Source organism: Toxorhynchites rutilus, chromosome 3 (assembly GCF_029784135.1).
Source record: "Toxorhynchites rutilus septentrionalis strain SRP chromosome 3, ASM2978413v1, whole genome shotgun sequence".
NCBI classification, from domain to species: domain Eukaryota; kingdom Metazoa; phylum Arthropoda; class Insecta; order Diptera; family Culicidae; genus Toxorhynchites; species Toxorhynchites rutilus.
Genome location: NC_073746.1, coordinates 231,086,273 through 231,105,385, shown reverse-complemented (window position 1 = coordinate 231,105,385; position 19,113 = coordinate 231,086,273). Strand labels below are relative to the sequence as shown.

General features: G+C 38.9%; 1 protein-coding gene across 5 annotated transcripts in view; it reads right to left on the bottom strand.

Annotated features, from left to right (window-relative positions):
* The window catches only part of LOC129775073 (uncharacterized), a 237,057-nt gene that overhangs the window by 155,679 nt on the left and 62,265 nt on the right, over window positions 1-19,113 (bottom strand). For all 5 annotated transcript variants that reach the window (XR_008742849.1, XM_055779312.1, XM_055779314.1 and 2 more), the window contains exons 2-3: window positions 5,686-6,581; window positions 4,609-4,775 (exon numbers count right to left, since the gene is read on the bottom strand). Coding sequence is in view for 4 of the 5 variants with exons in the window: in XM_055779312.1 (XP_055635287.1) it covers window positions 4,609-4,775; window positions 5,686-6,040 (522 nt within the window). In the remaining variant the exon portion in view is untranslated. The remainder of the gene's footprint in view (window positions 1-4,608; window positions 4,776-5,685; window positions 6,582-19,113) is intronic.

The window sequence follows — 19,113 nt, the reverse complement described above, 5'->3', positions numbered from 1 at the left end:
CCATGTCCAAGAATACTGAAGCCATTTGTTTTTTTTCCGACTTAAGCCATTTGAATTTATGAAGAAAGCAACGCAAGACAATCATTCCCTTGCCCCTGCGGAACCCATATTATGTATCTGAGAGTAGGCCATTTGTTTCAACCCATCGATCAAGCCGAAACAAGATCATTTTCTTCAACAATTTCCGTATACAAGACAGTATGCTATTGGGCGGTACGAATTGAAGTCGGGGGTGGGTTTTTTGGGTTTTCGAATAGCTATAACTCGTACTTGTCTCCAATCATCCGGAACAACATTGTGTTCCAGAAACCGATTGAATAAATTCAACAAGCGGTGTTTCGCCACATCAGGGAGGTTTTTCAACAAGTTGAACTTAATTCGATCCGATTCTGGAGTAGAATTTTTACCAGAAAGGAGAGCAAGAGAAAATTCTACCATCGAAAACTCGGAATCAAGATCGCACTTATCTTGTGGTATATCTCGTATTATATACCACATTATATACCTCGTGGTATAACAATTCAATCAGTTGATCTGGGCTAAGACATACTCCAAAGGAAGCAACTGCGGCGTAAAAGTCGTCATGTACCTTAATGTTGCTTTGTTCAAATGTAAGAAATTTCACACGTGGAAAATATCTGTACCAATCTGTTCGTTTTGACGGAAATCCGCACCCTGTACAGTTATCCAAATAGCTGCAACGTTCAACAGTTTGTTGCGCGGTCAGTTCTTGGTTATCATTGCAAGTATTCTAGATTTTTTTTCGCGAAGCGCTTGTTCTGGTGAAGTTATGATAAAATATCATACGAATGATCACCGTGATTCTATTTCTGTACAGTCGTATTCGCGTGTTCCTCCATTCACTCGGTGCATCATTTCAAATGAAACGCCGGCAATGGTGACTGGTATTATGACCTCAAGTTCATTAGGAGTCGCTGGTTTGTTGACATTAACCTTAGATTTAACATGCAATCAAAGAAAATACTCCAATGGTGTCAGTCGCAAGATTTCGGTGGCTTGTAATAAGCAATGTGATGTCCCTTAAATTAATCGGACAGATCACAAATAACTGTCAATATGATCAAAATCATATCATTACTTTCAGTAAGCACTGTACTTCTGACACAATATTGATATACATATGTTTCACGTGGGAGTTGCTCACGCCTTAGTGAAGTTTCGCATTAATTCGGTGCTGTGTTGCTACACTCAAATATTATTCCGATGAAACGAAAAATAAATGTATTATGTCCAGGTTAAAATCGATTTGTTGGCGTAGACTACCGAAATTATTTTATTCCATTACCTTGTTCACACGTCGGGTTTCATTTTAGAATTCAAACATGTTTTAGAATCAACAAACTAAAAAGGACACCAAGTTTCGATTGCCTTGAAAAGGGCCATGGTTTTGTGCGGAAGCAGTTGAAGATAGCTGATTGATTATTTATTTTTGCCCTCGCTAGAACAATACACGAGCTGATCATGTATCGCGATTTGTTTCCTTATATCAATGCATGAGTATTCCTCCCGAAAGATCATGTTTTTCTACATTTGACAATGCATGAATACAACATTTGGGTGCTCGTTCGATGCAAAAATACATAAGTACCCTCCACAGACGCCATGAAAATTAAAGGTGGGCTATATCTTTGATACAACCGCAACGTGGATGTAGGACTACCGTTAATTATTTGTTTGAAGTCGTATCTGAATCAATTCTCTATTAATGAATGAATGGATATTTTGAAAATTTGCTGAATGATCTTCTTGTAAGTGTGTGAGTGGATGAGTATAAGTATTGAATTATAATTGACACTGGGAAATACAAAAACTTTGACTTTTTTGAAAACTCCTGATATCTTGAAAAGGATCAATGGATGACATTGAAGAAGCAACTGAAGATACATTAAGATACATGATCAACACGTCGAGCCCCGTGTCGGTCCCTATTGTTAGTTTTCGAATGTTTTACTTTATTATTTTTATATATTTATTTTTTTATATATTTTATCTTTGGGAGCGGGGACCGACACGGATATTGTGCAAATGCTCTTAATGCGCAGCAAGAACAATTCAGGATTCAACGTGCTAATTCTTGCTCTTGTGAGAAAAAAAAATTCACCGCGATGCGACCTCAAGCATATCAAACAAAACCGGTGTGGAAGTTATCAGCGTTGGGGAATATTCTTGACTGTTTATACCCTATAAGTTACACACGGGTGGAGCCTCAATTAAGTATTTCTTCTCCCATTGATATTACTATGAGGAAAACTGTTGACTGCTCTCTGATTTGAGCAAGAATGTATAATAGAACCGATGATATACGCTTATTATGGGTACTCGAAACCATTCATTTCATTCACCTCTAACAGAATCAGAAATCGTGTATCGCTTCTTTTTTACCCAATAAAAGTGTGCTTAAGTTGGAAAATTTATTTTCCTCTCAGCATCCGTTCAATGCTTACAGTGCGATTTACGCGCGCATGATAAGCACTAACGTATCATCATGGTGACTCGCCACTGCGTTAGTTGCTTATTATAGTTACTTGTTGCGTTATTGAAAGCACCGTTAAGTAGGGGTACAATAGCAAGTACGATTACCAGCAATACTAAGCAGAAAAAGTTCGAAAATTCATCCGTACAGCTGACGAATAATTTTCATGTTTTTTCACATAAAGTTCATTAAAAACCTACAAAATTCTTCCCTTTTTGACCGATATTTCTACGCTAAGAAATATCCTGCTTCTGCTTATTTACATCGGAAACAGGCTTTAATAGTGATCGTTTTCCGTGATTGTGTCACATTTACCCGAAACCCACTCACCCGCATGACAGTTACCCGAAAGACATTCACCCGAATTCCACTCACCCGAATGTAACAAATACCCGAAAGTGACAGCTACTCGAATGAAACATCTACCCGAATGCGACATTTACCCGAATGCAACAATTACCTGAATGTGACATTTACCCGAATGTAACATTTACCCGAATGCGACAGTTACCCTAATGTAACAATTACCCGAATGTAACATCCACCCGAAAGCGACACTTACTCAAAAGAAGGATATATTCAAATAATACACAAACTTTACTATATTTGTATTTGTATTTGTATATTTAATTCTGATCAGTGTTATATAAAGATCATATTTGTCTCATACTTTCATTTCCATTCAAAAAGTATTTTTCGTGGGAAGTACAATTCGAGAAATACTGGCATTAAATAAAATCCTTTTCAAAATAATGAAAAGTGAAAGAATGCAGTTTTATAACGTATTATTGAGTCCATCCATTCTTATAGATGATGCAGCCCGTTTACGAGCGTCGGACGCCATACGTTTATCTGGTGCGTCACGTTTGCAACCAGGCAATCAAAATGCATGACATGCATAATTAACCAGGCAAACGTAATGCACCAGGTAAACGTATGCAGTCCGACGGACCTGACTAAAGGATCGTCTCCTATGTTTCAAACAAACCGGGCAATCGGTGGAACACAGGTTTGCTTGTGAGAGGCCGCCGCTTCCGACGGCGGGTCGGCGGCCTACTTGGATTGCGTCACCTCGGCGGCTTGTTGCCGCCTCGATTCCTTATCCTCGTTAAATGGGGACTTCGCCCCCATTATATTGATCTCAAAATAAATTTCATCACGAAATAATAAACTCATGATAAAAATTGCGCTGTGGCGGCAAATACGTAAGTAATATTTTCTCTTATCATTTTCAAAAAAAAAATTATGTTAAAGTTACCTGTTTAATTTTCGGAATATTTCATAACCCATGCTAATTTCTGAATGATCTCTTGGTCATAAAGAGCAATACGGAAAGGAAAGAAGACAGCATGTCAATTGTGCCTACACTAATTTCTAAAAATGACACAGCGAAGTTTTCAACATCTTTTTCGAATTTACTCATTACAATTTCTCAGATTACTTCGTAACTTCCTAACAGCAGATTCGACAAAACTCATAAACTGATTTGTCGGAATTTTTCCTTCTTAATTCGGGTAAACATCCCATTCGGGTGAATGTCGCATTCGGGTAAACGTTACATTCGGGTAAATGCTCATTCGGGTAAATGTCCATTCGGGTATATGTTGCATTCGGGTATTTGTTACATTCGGGTGAATGTAATTCGGGTATGCGTTACATTCGGGTAATTGTGCTTCGGGTAAACGTGTTTCGGGTGAATGGGACACAACCCGTTTCCGTGCGCAGGCAGCATACCTAAGCCTAATTTTAGTAAACCTCCGTTAATTTGAGTAATCTGGAATCGTCTTTACAATTCAAATACCCCACCGAAGATTCGTTAAAAAATCGCGACATGTAAACACGATATTTCAATACAGAATAAATGAATCTTAACATTTATTCATTTTTAAAACAACAGACCAATTTGAAGTTATGTTTGGAAGGTCCATTCATTTATTTCTACAACCAAACATCGCGAAAAAAAAAATTATCTTGTACCAGTTGCCGCTAGAGTGATGATACAAGCCAACCCGTTCTGTTTGACCTTCCTGCCATATGCCGGGCAGCTGTTCAATACGCTGCCATTGCTCACCTTTTGAATAAATTTAACGCAAGCTACACTCATGCTGACTTACCTTCATTCGGGGACAGGGCCAAAAGAGCACCTTCTTCTCGTATCGCATGGATAAATGTGTCGATAAGCTGTCACAGTATCCAATGAGATTGTCACTCTCGTTGTCGGACACGTAGAGCACTGTCGAGACGAGCGGATCGGACAGCCAATGCTCGAAGGTGGTCATATCTGTTGAAAGTGAGACAAGATTAGGATGTAGCAAATCGAGGGGAGATTAAGTCAAAATGATTGTGGGTGATTTAGGCCGAATGTGCGGGGAGGAACGGGACAGCCAGTTTGCTTTGAAAAGTCGAGAAGTGTTTAACTTTGTTTCGGTTCGCAGAAAAGGAAAAAAAGGCATTACCCAGGAGCGAAAAGTCCAATGAATTGGATTCAGCTGAAATTTTGAACGTCTCAGTGGTGGAAAATGACGGTCAAATTGGATTACTGTTTCTTGAACTGCGAATGTGAATTAACGTGTTTGGATTGCTTTGGTGACACTTGGGTCTATACAGTTTTTATGAAATTATACAGAATTCTGTTCAAGATTGTCAAAGAAAGTAGAGATGTTGCACCATTACCATAATATTCATATATTTTAAATCATTGACTGAAATCCAATGATTCAGTTTTTAATGCTGTCTTTTATTCTGGATTATTATCATTCTCCTCGGTTGTACCACCGTTTGGTATCCATTCTTATGACTAATGGTGCACAATGTAAACAATGAATGCGTAAGAACGAGTTATTAAACTGATGCAACGAGTTATTAAATTTTTCCGACCAGGCTGCGGAAAAGTTTTTTGATTTCCCATCTCATGATTGCTTTTTCCATTGCCTCTCGAGTGAGCTGCTTCTCCGGCGTAAAGTTAAATCATCATTTGAGAAGTTCAAATGTTGAAAGCTTTGATAATGTATTCTCGGAAACAATTTAGCACGTTTTGTTACAATACGCTGGAATTTTGAACGAAAATAAAGTATTTAAATTTTTCACAGCCGAAACTAACTGAAACTAACTTCTGTAACAATTTGATGATTGGATGGACATTAACATTCATTTGGCATTAATGAGGCGAACATTATATCAACATCACTTACCTTTCCAGCGGTAAAACCGTGTCTGTTGACGTAGTTCTTCATCATCCTCGGCATACTTCTCTACGAGGAACATTTTGACAAAATCTCGGAACTCTCGCTGCAGCCGCTTTATTTCGATCGAAGCGGATTGTTGGACAACCACCAGTATATAGCTATGTCGGTCCGAAATACTCCCAAAATCACTATAATTTGTTGCGTGGGTAATATTGCTGCTATTACTGTCGGGGGTGTTATTTTTCGATGAGAACAGCAAAACACGTGCCTCGACTGGCTGAGGAAATTGGCGGAAGGCAACTAGCAAAACTGCGAGAATCAGCAGTTTTCGGCTGGTGGCGCCTTGACTGGAGCGCCTCATGTGGAAAATTATGATGGCCCGGTCTACGCTGCCTTTTAAACGATTACGATGTTTTTATTGCGCTTTTCACCAAAATTTCTGCTGCTAATGGTGAAAAAATGATATGGTGATGTTTTTCAGTCGCTTGCGTTGTTTGCTTCCTTCGCTTGATTACGCGGGGGTGTACGCTTGAACGCCTACGAATTTCGCGTTCGCCTTTCGCCGGAGCTTTCTTCTCATTGTGTTCAAACGCTGCCTGGCTTCGGCACTAATCGAACGCATTTTAGCACTTTACCGCCGCTTCACTTTTACGCGAGCCTTGGAATTCGTTGTGTCGCTTGACCTCAAATTGAGTGTTGCACTCAGAACCCGAAAGTTAACATTTTTGACGCTAAGTCGTATACCGGCGAATACCCCAATGGGAGCAGCCTTTGTCATTCGCAGGGAAAATCATTCTTTTCGTGGCGACGATTTTCTTCAATCTCGATTTTTACTGCTTTTCTCCGAAGGCATTCCGTCGGACAGACTTACATAGAAAAAGTTTGCCTCTTCGGAAAATTGTCTGAAAAGCGGAAAAAGAAGGAAAAGTGATTAGTCAAGGTGAATCAGCGTGTTCGGTTGGAGAATATGCCAAATGGAGAATCACTGGTCGGCACCCGATCCGGTCCGACCCTTCGAGGCTGTTTGAGATTAGCTTGCTGCTTGGCAACTGTGGGAATATTGTGTCCTATGATGGTGGGCTCTTTTGTCGTTAAACAGTGTTCGGGGCACTAGAAAACTGACGACGATTTTTAAAGTTTGAAATGTCATGAGCTCGGCCGAAGTCGAATAGTTAATGCTATGTAATGGTGGCGAAATGACGAACAAGTTTGTGACTGTTCAAACGGTGATTAAGCATTGGTTACAAAATTCCAAAAGTATTAACTTAGGCTGCATAAATCAGCCTTGTGGTTTCTGAAGGATGAAGGCAAAAAAATAAATTTATTAAAACTAGTTCTATTCCCAAAAACTAAAAATTGTAAATATACGTTTTAAGTATGCATTGTAATCGTATTATTATTTTAGGGAATGTGGCCGTCTGCAAACTGTTTTTTCTCTCTTTGTTGAAGTCCCTGTGAAAGTATTTCATGAAATTAAAAAAACACAGTTATTATAGTTCACGCAAATGGTGAGTGTATCGTATCAATACAGCCTTTTGAGTTTTTTTATTGTTGTTTATATAGTACCTTGAATCAAATAGTAGAAAATCATTCGTGAACAAACTTTTTACATTTGCAGTGAAAACTTATCGATAGAACGTTTAGAAGCTTGCCTTCCCAATGCTGCCATGTAATTAAAATCTTTGAGCTTCGGAGGCATGCAATAACCTATGGATATAATCAATATACACTTCAAAGTAGACTGCTAACAGACTGACTGACTGTAATTTAGAAAAGTTAGATCCACGGAAGCTTATTTAGGAACATTTAACCAACTATACGATAACTATTGAAGAAGAGGTATAATGTGCAAGCAATGATTGTGGGTACATCAATAGCATACGATGCAACATGGAGAAGTATGGTACTAGAAAAATTAAGTTCATAGAGCATTGATGGTCACATTTGGAAATTCATAAAACGACCGTTAAACGATCGAAAGAACTATTCGAGTAGCCGTCAATGGTAATTTTTGATGAACCTGTTCTTAGTGTTACACTTTTTTCCATAAATTACCATAAATACTATGATCGAATGTGCTCCCGTGGCCGAGTGGTTAGCGTCATAACTAACATGCTGGGTGTTCGGGTTCGATTCCCGTTCTGGTCGGGGGAATTTTTCGCCAAAGAAATTTCCTCCGACTTGCACTGTGATCACGCGTATTCTAGAGCTTGCCACTCAGAATGCATTCAAGGCGTGTTATTTGGCATAGAAATCTCATCTAAGTACTAATAAAAAATGACGCAAGTAATACTACGTTGAGACGGCGAAGTTCCTCTAGGAACGTTAGTGCCATTGAAGAAGAAGAAGAACTATGATCGAAAATCTGCGCTACGATGCGACTAATTAATAGGCATGCGATGTAGTACTCAAATCAGGCGGAAAAACTCAAATGGTGACCGAAAATGAGCTGCAGAGAGTACTGCGCGTGATAAGTAGTTAGAAATGCTTTGAACATGTGGTCTAAAGTTTTATATAATGCCGATTATTACTCGTCAGACGAAAGAATAAAGCAGGTTCCGTATATTTAATGATGCATTGCTCACAAAATTTAAAAAATCCTGCAGACAAAAATTTGTATTAATAACTCTGGAAGATGTTATCTCTAATTCACTAACGTTTAGTTTCCATATTCTCTCCTTTTTCTCTATTCTTTCTTTATAATTCTTATAATCTAAATTATCAAATTCAAAACATACAATAATTTTCTCTATATTTAACACTGAGTGCCGTAGTGCATACGCGAAATCTTCCAAAGTTTCAAACGTGTGCGCTACAGCACACGTTTTACGTTAAAACTAATGTGTCTTTCGTTTGTTCTGGCCTCAATACATAGTAGGACACTTCGATCTCACAGTTTGGCATAACTGCTTGTATTATTCTACCAATTACAATTTATTACTGCCCGTAATGCTCCGAAAAGTTTTTATGTCTGGAATGTTTTAATAGAATACATTTTACAAATTTGAAATAATGTCATAAAAAATTTAATTTCGAAAAAATAAATTGTTTTATTAAGCTGTCAAAAAAGTCCTGCGGTATTTCCGCGAGGTGTCGTTGTAAGCGCGTAGTTCTAGTTGTATTCATTGTATCGAGTCATACTATAGCTTGTTGGAAAGGTATTTTTGCGCGCTATAATATAGTCCTTGACAGTGTTTTGTTTGGTTAAGTCGTTCGTGAGTTATAGTTATAGTTATAGTGAGTTATAGAAGCTCGATGTATGGGTGCTACACACGTTGACGCGAAAAAACATCTTTGACCGTATCGACGCATGTGAATCGCTGCTGAATCGCAACAAAATCGACCCGTTTCTGAAGCGGATGGTGACTGGCGATGAAAAGTGGGTCACTTACGACAACGTGAAGCGCAAACGGTCGTGGTCGAAGCCCGCTGAAGCGGCTCAAACGGTGGCCAAGTCCTCATTAACGGCCAGGAAGGTTCTGCTGTGTGTTTGGTGGGATTGTCAAGGAATAATCTATTATGAGCTGCTTCCCTATAGCCAAACGCTCAATTCGGACCTGTACTGCCAACAACTGGACCGCTTGAAGGTAGCACTCATGAAGAAGAGGCCATCTTTGATAAACAGAGGCCGCATTGTCTTCCATCAGGACAACGCCAGGCCACACACTTCTTTGGTGCCGCGCCAGAAGCTCCGGGAGCTCGGATGGGAGGTTCTTTTGCATCCGCCGTATAGTCCGGACCTTGCACCAAGTGACTACCACCTGTTTTTGTCCATGGCGAACGAGCTAGGTAGTCAGAAGTTAGCCACAAAAGAGGCCTGTGAAAATTGGCTATCCGAGTTTTTTGCCAATAAGGAAGCGAGCTTCTATAACAGGGGTATTATGAAGTTGGCATCTCGTTGGGAACAAGTCATCGAACAAAACGGCGCATATTAGACTTAAAACAGATGATTGTAACTAATTTTATGAACAAATGAAAATTTAAAAAAAAATACCACAGGACTTTTTTGACAGCCTAATATAATGATTTTTATCGATACTTTACTCGTTTACCTTGAGTTGGAGCCGCGTGTGCAGTACTACACACGGGTAGTTTTTACCCTTTATATGGCAGATGGGGATGAAATTTTATGCTAGATGGGTTCCTGGCACCATCTAGTATAAGAATTGCAAGAATTGCTACGATGAGAAGCGCCGACTGAGGGGGTCGTGACACCAATCGTTCGGAATTCAGCTCCTTTGGTCTCCTTCATTTTAAATTTTAAAAGACATTTTTTAAAATATTTGTCATGTCGGTACCTTGCTGGTGGTATCGGTTCTGAAGCACCGGGGTATCGCAGAACGAATTCCAATCAGTATTTTGAAACTTTATGACAATACCTAGAGCGTTACATAGAGGTTTTTGAAAAATTTGAAAAATTGCCAAAATGGCGGCCATTTTTGGGAAAAATACGTAACTTTTCATAAAAAACCGCTGTTTAGAAGCTCATAAAAAATCGAAAAAATGAGATATTAAAAAACGTCTACGTAACGCTTTAGATAATTAATTTTTACATTTTTACAACATGGTCTCGAGAAAAACGTGTTTAAAAAATCGAACAGCAATACTATATTCCTTGAGATGACCTCGTGCTTTTGGCTGTAACTTTCCAACTAAATCAAATAACGAAATACCCTTGCAGGACAACATTTTTGAGGGCATAAGCTTCCCAAAAATAAAAAAAAAAACAAATTTCGATTTTTTCGTATCAATATGAAACGTTCACAGGAGTTTAGGGAATACACTAGACCAAAGGTTTTCCTGCTAACATTAGAACTTAGGCGGAACTTAGGCCACATTGGTAGCGCGTTCGTTTACTAAGTGATTAATCGTGAGTTCAAAACTCAGGGCCCCCAGTTTGACCATCTTTTTGTTGTTAAGGAATAACTACGTCCACGCAACAATCATCAGCAATGGGGATCGATCCATGGTCGAATGGAGATCGATTCATGAATACAACTGTTCTGCTCTGCAAGAAACATCGTGCTGTTGTGCTATTAATAACATAACAATGATCATATCAATTGTCTCCGCTGTCCGGATTGCTGAACAATGGAAGAACAGAAAAAAAATACTCTTACGCCTAAATGGTTACTGTGTAATGTACAATTTATAGAAACTATAAAACATGTAACATGTACACGATTGAAACTCGGCTCTGTTACAGCTGGAATGCTAATGAGCCCAAATAAATAAACAAATGAGATAAAAAAACGGAGAATTTGAGTAGAATCGTTAGTGTAGTGGTGGCAGCTGTGACGGCAACCGAAGCGGAACACATTTTCACCTTCAGTTTTCCACCGAACCACACAGCTCATAAGACTGGAATATATTTTCTTTATGTCCGCCTTTAGGTTTAAATGCGCATCATTTTGACGCCACTTTAACCCGGAATGTTGCCCCAATTCACGAAAATTGAATAATCATTCGGAATGTCACCAATCAGAATGCAACGCAACTTTTTGAAATGACTCTTCAGTGAGAGTTTTGGTGGTCCTGGAAAAGGGCGATAATGTGCGTGGTTTTATTGAAGAAGCTAGAGATGATTGATTCATAATTCATTATTGTTCTCGCGGGATTAACACACAAGCTCATCATGTGTCGAAATTGGTGTCCTTATTACCGATACCCGTAATGCTTCTTTTGTCCCGACCTTTACTACTAAGCGATTCCGTGTCGAGAGAAACCTCTGCTCGTTGGCTGAAGAATGAAAGTTTTTGGCAAAATTCTCTTCTAATTTGCTACTGTGCGACAGTTTAAGCTTTGCACTATGCTTGCTTTGTCCATATTCTGAGAACGCCCTGCTGGAAAACTTATTGCAACTCGGACTTGATTATATACAGTTTCTGATTTCTTTCCACTGTATATAATCGAATAAAACAAAATATATTTTTTTGATGTATTTTTCGTTTTTTGAATGTAAAAGAAGAATTCGATTTTTGATTCATCCCCTTAAAGTCAGAAAACACCTTTCTCATATGAAAAAAATATATTTATCCAGATTCTCTCAGGAAGTGATAGACGATCATATTTGATGAAAAAAATCCCTTCCACGCATATGTTCGAATTTCAACAATGACAGAGTTACAGAACTTTTTTTTGTTTCGGACTCTGTTGCCTTAAACTGGCTTTACATTAAAAAGTACGCTACGGAAGACGATTCTGTTGCTTTCATTTGAAAGATGAGAAAATTTAGTACAGGATATAGTAGTGAAACATCTAAATTAGTGAATTTTAATAACATTTTGGAAGTGACAAACTTAAAAGTTAATAATTTTTAATGTGTTATTATTAATTTTATCCTAAAAATGTATATCAAACTAGATTGTTTCTATCAATTAAATTGAAGCTCTCTAACCACTCTACAATTTGTTCTTTGACACCCAACTCCTATCTCTCTTAAATTCGCTGCAATATCGATAGAAACAATTCCTGGTGAAAATTCAAGCAAAATTTTCAATAATCACGATTTTTAACCCATTGTACATATGATAGCCACTTAAAATACATATTTACTTTGAAAGGTCACATTTCTTCTTGAAATAAGTCATATTTGAAGTATAGAAAAAAAATCCCAAACTGTATACAATCTAGTCCAAAATTGTATTTAATCGAACCACATATAATATAATCGAATCTGTATATAATCGAGTCCGACCTGTATAACTATCGGCTTTGAGAAAGGCCATGCCGCCGCTGGATGACTGCTGAAATGTGAATGAGGCGATTGTGTTTTGCACCATCAGCACCACATTTCTCAACCACTTCATCTACTTTTGGCGACATAAAAAGCAACAATGTGTGCGTGTGGTGCAAAAATCCTCCAGACGGTATCGAAATCGACGCGATGCTTCATTGCATCACTGTATGTGAGCGGAGCCTCACGGTTCTCTGGTGGGAAAGCCTCTGGACGCATGAAATTGTAAGCCCATCGCGGAAACTCTGGTGGAAAAATAGTTCTGAAAACAACTGATAAATTAATTCCTTCTGCTTGATAAACGGTGGAATAAAACCCATATGTATATTGTATATTCATTCAGGTTGTGACGAGAACATTGAAACTCTTTTGTTGCTTTGATACCGATACTGTTGCTGATATTGGATTTGAATACTCTGCTTCTTTTCGGGTTCTTCTTCTTTCTGGTTGATGATGTTAACTTCTGTAAGAGTAACTGTAACTGTAAGAGAATGACTGATCGCTTCTTCTTCTTCTTATTTTTGGCTTTAAGAGGCTTTATAAACGGATTGCTTCGTAGCAGGACAGCTATTTTTATGTATTCTGGCTGGCAGTCATGAAAAGAGAAAAATTGCATCACACACTAGTATTATATTAGGAAAGACTGTTGTCTGCTGCCTAGCTGTTGCAAGATTGAAGTTTACATATGGGAATTGAATTTTCCGAATATTTCCATTTCCCTTCTGAGTTTTCCGAAAATTTTCAATTGTCATGTTTGGTTGGAATACCTGACTGGAAGGCGCTATATTATCAATATAGCGCCCTCCAGTCAAAAGCAATGAAAACAATAAAAAACAAATACAATCAATAATTACGAAAACAAAATCCAAAGTTTTGGCAAAAGTAATATTTTTTCCAAACAAGACTAAGTGATTGGCTTTAATTTGATATATCGATCATCTGAATCGATCCAGTAGTTCAAAAGTTTTGAATTTTCGAAAAAAGCCATTTTTGGGAAAAGGGCGAAAACATGGATATTTCGGATCACCCTAAAATTAGAATGGGCACCCTAATGAAAAAATAAAAGATACGGGTCTAATGTTTTGCGATACAGAACAAAATTACCACTTTCACGAAAATCTGAGAACTAGTATACCGGTTTGGCATGGAATGGCTGTATTTAGATAACGATTGATGAGCGAATGTTCTGTTTCTAGATCATTATATATTGAACAATTTATATTCTGTATTAATTGAAACCTAGGAATTTAACTTGGATTTACTTCCATTGTTCCTTCATTGTCAGTCAAATCAGTACTATCTGGTTGAATAAACAAACTCGGAATGTGGCAAATATAAAAAATAGGCATTTACTCACGAGTATACTTGTGGGTATACTGCTGGAATACATTGCATAAACAGGCTCGCGAGTAAACGTTTGCTACACTCATTTATAATAATGTATAGGAACAGAGAATCAACCAGGAGCTGTGTTACTCGTGAAGTATGTATATCAAACGAGTTTTCAGGCAAAATTCGTGTGAATTACCACCACTGATATATAGTATGGATGAAAAATAAATATCAGACATCGGGCGTGATAGTTCGCAGCAACACAAAACCATTAAATCGTTCACTGCTAAACAGGTGCGCTGAGTGTGGTGTCGATTCACTAACAATCATACAAAAACCATACGTAAAACAATCCCACTTTTACCAGCGAAAAAACCCGCACATGTACGTATTCCAGCACAAAACATTACGATCAACCTGTAATAAATTTCACTGCAATATCCACTTACCCACACCTCCCGGGTTGCAAATGGAAAAGTCATTTCCACCAGGTAATAGTTCAAACCCTACCGCCGGGTGGATGTTTCTAATCTAGCACTCCAAACAAGGAAGCACTCACAAGCACCACAGGAATTTCCCCGCAAAACCAATGCATTTTAATGCTCCATCGATGAGTCAGCTGCTCTGCCGTTTTAGAGGCCTTCCTGGCAGATGGGAAACACATGGTTGTGTGGGTGATGTGCATGGGCGCATAAAATATCACGGCTCAAAACGTCATGCTTGAATTTATAGCAAACTTTTATTACAGTTCCACTTCAACGTGCACAATATGTTTGGCCGCCGCACAAGAACGCGGATTGTTGATCGAACATCTCCGGAGCTCGTATTCGTGGAAACGGAATGTTTTGCTGAGGATTGAAGGCTGATTGGATGGATTAGATGATACGTTTTGCAGAAAGGTTGCACTGAGTGATATCTTCGTTGAAAGCAAGGCCCAATATGGATCATGTTTCCAGAGAGAGGGTTTCACAGGGAGAACTTATTAAATTATGATTCTGATTCCATTGCTGAATTCTATGAACATATCGAATACCGAGAGAGGAAGATGATTGGGTTTATGAATGAAACGCATATACAGCCATTCCATGCCAAACCGATGTACTGGTACTCAGATTTTCGTGAAAAGTGGTAGATTTAATCTTTATCGCGCCTAAGGCTGAAAATCTCTCTAATAAAGACAAAGAAAAAAAAATCTTTATCGCAAACAATTAGACCCGTATTTTCTATTTTTTCGTTAGGGTGACCATTTCCGTTTTAGGGTGGTCCGAAAAATCCCTTTTTTTACGTTTTTTTCCTAAAATGACTATTTTTAAAAATTCATAACTTTCGAACTACTGGACCGATTTCGTTTTTAATTTATGATTTATAAAATTTTACCGATGATTCAAAAAAAAAATGTATTTCACCTTTATCCCAGAAATGGCTTTTTTCAAAAATTCATAACTTCTGAGCTACTGTACCGATTTAGATGACTGACATACCAAATTTAATTAATTTATAAATTTATTTGAAAAAATTGTAAGGGGTTGTAAGAACCACGGAATTATATTATTCAATCCGCTTGTTTTGACGTGAGACTATGCCTAACCTTTCAAAATAGGGGCCTATTTTAAAGTTTCGGTGGAAAAAGTTTAAGGTTTTCCTACTGGGATTTGAAAGTATACTTCCATGAAAGATACATTGTATTTAAATAAATGCAGTGTATGTCCGTATACCAAAATTCTGAATACTCTTCCATACAAGACATTCTCGATCGATGTTCGTCAGCAACGATGTTGCTCCGATGACCACCAAACGAGAAGTGGTGTGGGTTCAAGAGAGAGAGAGAGAGAGATGTTGGATTTAAGAGACTTTAAACTCTGGGAGTTCATTCGTCTCTGCCCTTAAGGGCGGGAAAATGTCAAAAATCTCGAATTCCTTTCTTCTGATTTTGGGTCGTTGTTTCTATGGCTTTTGTCGTATCCGAGGAGTGCACTATTGGTTATTATCAACATCTATTTTGGAGCAGGGAAAAAGCGCATTTTAGTGTGCTTGAAGAGCTTGCTTCTAAAATGGGCGTAAAAACCTGCTCATCTTTTGCTGAAAAGAAAAGAAAAATACTATTAGTGTGTATTCATCTCGATATTGTGTTATTTAAATTTTGTCGAATAAACCTGTATCCTTTAAGAATTTAATGGTCCGGTCCTCTTCGATGTCGTCTCTTGCTAATGCAGTTCTGATGCTGTCTCCAACCTGAAATTTTGTTCTGGAAATGTTAAAAACTGGGCAATTGATTAAGAAATGCTCTACTGAGAGCCTTACATTGCACCATGTGCAGCGCGGTTGATTTGCGTTGGAGTAATTATGTGTTAAGAGGGTATGCCCGATACGCAAGCGTGTCAGGCATACTTGAAAGGGGCGCTGAGTACTATCCATCCAAGGATGGGTAGTATTTTTTATCTTTCTCAGAAAGAAGTCATTAGAGGTGTTCCAATTTATATCCCAACATGATCGTAGGTTGTTATCAACCCATCTGATGATGTCTTCGGAAGGGGGAAAATCAGTCCATAGTTCAGAATTTCTTCCCTCTTCGGCAAGACGATCAGCAAATTCATTTCCTTGAATTCCGCAGTGTGCTGGGATCCAACAAAAAATGATGTCCTTTCCCTTGATTCCAGCTTCAATGCTTTGGATCCAGGGGTGCTTATTTTCGCCACTCTGGAGTGCAAGCAGGGAGCTGTAAGAATCGGAGAAAATCACCGTTTTCGTGTTGTCATCACATAGTAATATCGCAACGAGGAGGGCAGCTATTTCTGCTGAGAAAATTGAACAAATGGATGGTAATTGGAATTTTATCTGAGCATTGTCGGAAAAGATGCCAAATCCTACTGTTTATGTATGTGATTGTTGAAGATAGCTGTGACTATACTGTTGGCTTCACCAACTTCAACAGAGTTTTTATTAGTCCAGTCAAATTTTGGTCCTTGGTCGTACCATGGTCGAAGGCCTTCTCTAGTTAGAGGAGCGGCTTCCGGGAGAGTGATATTGCAAATGTCTTGAAGCCATTTGCTAGCTCTCGTGGTGGTTGATGTGAGGTTTGGATATCTCTGTGAGATTCGGATGGCTCGATTGGCCAAGGCTCTGGTGATGAACATTTCGAAGGGAACTTGGCCAGCCTCCGCAAGCAAAGCTTTTATTGGGCTGGACTTACGGGCTCCTGAGGCATATCTGATTACGCTATGGTAGCAAGGCTTTAAATGATCAATTGATTTCCAGGATGCACTGCTGAAGAGTTCAATCCCGTATAGCATTTTTGTGAAGACGATACTTCTACCGATTTTATAAATGGTTTTACGCGCGCTTAAGCGGCTGCGACCACTTATTGCCATCGTTAACGGGATACGGCTTTTGATATCTGCTTTTGTCTTTTTGATGTGGTCTGTGAATGAAAGTTTGTTATCTATTAAAACACCTAGAATTCGAGCTGATTTAACTCGTTTCACAGGTGCACCATTAATTATGCATGGTTTTAATTTTTTCTTGTGACCTTTTAGACTGCAGCAATGAAGTATATTGGATTTTTGTGCTGAAATTTTGAAACCAATTGAATCTGCCCAGCTGCTGATAGCAGAGATTCCTATCTGGAGTCTTCTGCGTGCAAGCTCAGTGAACGATGCTCGGGCCATAAGCAGTATATCTTCAGCATATGCCAGTATTTCAATGTTTGGTGGAATAACATCGAAAACTGATTGCATTGCTATTAAGAAGAGAGTTGCCGAAAGAACAGAGCCCTGTGGTACTCCGTTTTCTTGAACTCGCCTTTCAGATATTGACCCTCCGAAGAAAACTTGAAAACTTCGGTTGAGGAGGAAACTTTGAATGATTTCGAAGAGGTAACCTTCGAATCCCCATTGGTGGAGTTGATCTATGATAGTATACAAGTTCATTGTGTTGTTTCTTCTGTGTGGAGTCATGAAGAAATTGGTTGAGATGGCAGAAATATGTACTTGTGCCTTTTCCTCGACGAAAAGCATGTTGTCTGGGGTCTAGTAGTTGGTGTTCTTCGAGGGTTGTTATCAGTCTTCTGTTAATCATCCTTTCAAAAACTTTCCCTAAGCAGCTGAGGAGCGTGATAGGGCGATAGCTATTCACATCACGTTTGTTCTCCTTTGCTTTGGGGATCGGGATTACCATGCCAGCTTTCCATGAATCTGGAAATTTTCTGTTTGTCCAGCACTCGTTGAAAATTTGCAAAAGCAGGATTTTCGCATGGTGGGGCAGGTGTCTTATCATCGGGTATTCGATATTATCCGGGCCGGCTGACTTACCTTTGGACCTTTTAAGGGCCCAGAGCAGCTCGTCCATGGAGAAAGGTTTGTTGTATTCGTGCTGCTGACCTGTAGCAGAGGGAAACACTTCTAGTTCTGCTTTGGCTTTGATAGTCTTAAAGGCGTTGGTGTAATTCGAAGTGGATGAAGATTTGGCGAAATGATCTGCCAGATGTTCGGCTATGGTACCAGGGTCTTCAGTAGTAATACCGTTGATCTCAATGGAATAGCAGTTAGAAGCTTTCTTGCCACTGAGAGCATTGACCTTGTTCTTTTCGTTTTTCCACCAGGGGACAGCCTTACGACCGGGGTTCCCACTTGTTCTGTAGATATTTACTTCTGCAGCAGAGAGAATGGCTTGAGTAAAATCATCTACAGAGTAGCTTATGTGTGCTTGAAGTAAGTTGTCAATTGTAGATTCGAAGCCTTCCCAGTTGGCTGATTGGTATTTCCATTTTCTGCGAAGAGTAATATTGGGATTCCTTGTTAATGTTCTGATGTGAATTGGGAAATGATCACTTCCTCTGAGGTCATTGTCAACACACCAATTTAGTCTGGGTGCCAGTTCCCATGATGCAATCGTGAGATCGAGGGCAGACGTTGATCCAAGACGTGGATCGAGTTTGGTATGTTGATGATCGTTGATGATAATGAGGTTCAGTTTTTGGACGATTCTGAGAATCGTTTTACCTCTTGCATCATATTTTTTTCCCCCCAGGAAGTATGGTGTGCCTTGAAGTCACCCATGATAATAAATGGGTGTGGTAATTGTTTGAAAGCATTTACCAAATCAACTTCAAAATCATTGCTATTGTGCTGAAGGGATATGTATATTGAAGCAAGGGTTACCTGGAAAGGTTCCTTGAGTTGGACTGCACATATTTGTAGTGGTGATGTTATGGGGATCACAGTATGAGGAAGGTGACTTAGTACAGCGAGGCAAGTCCCTCCTTGTTGGGAAGATAGTCCATCACGAAAATACCATTTGAATTTGCCTCCTAGGGCACTATTCATGTCTGTACCAGTCGGTACTTTAGTTTCTTGGAAGGCTAGGGTTAG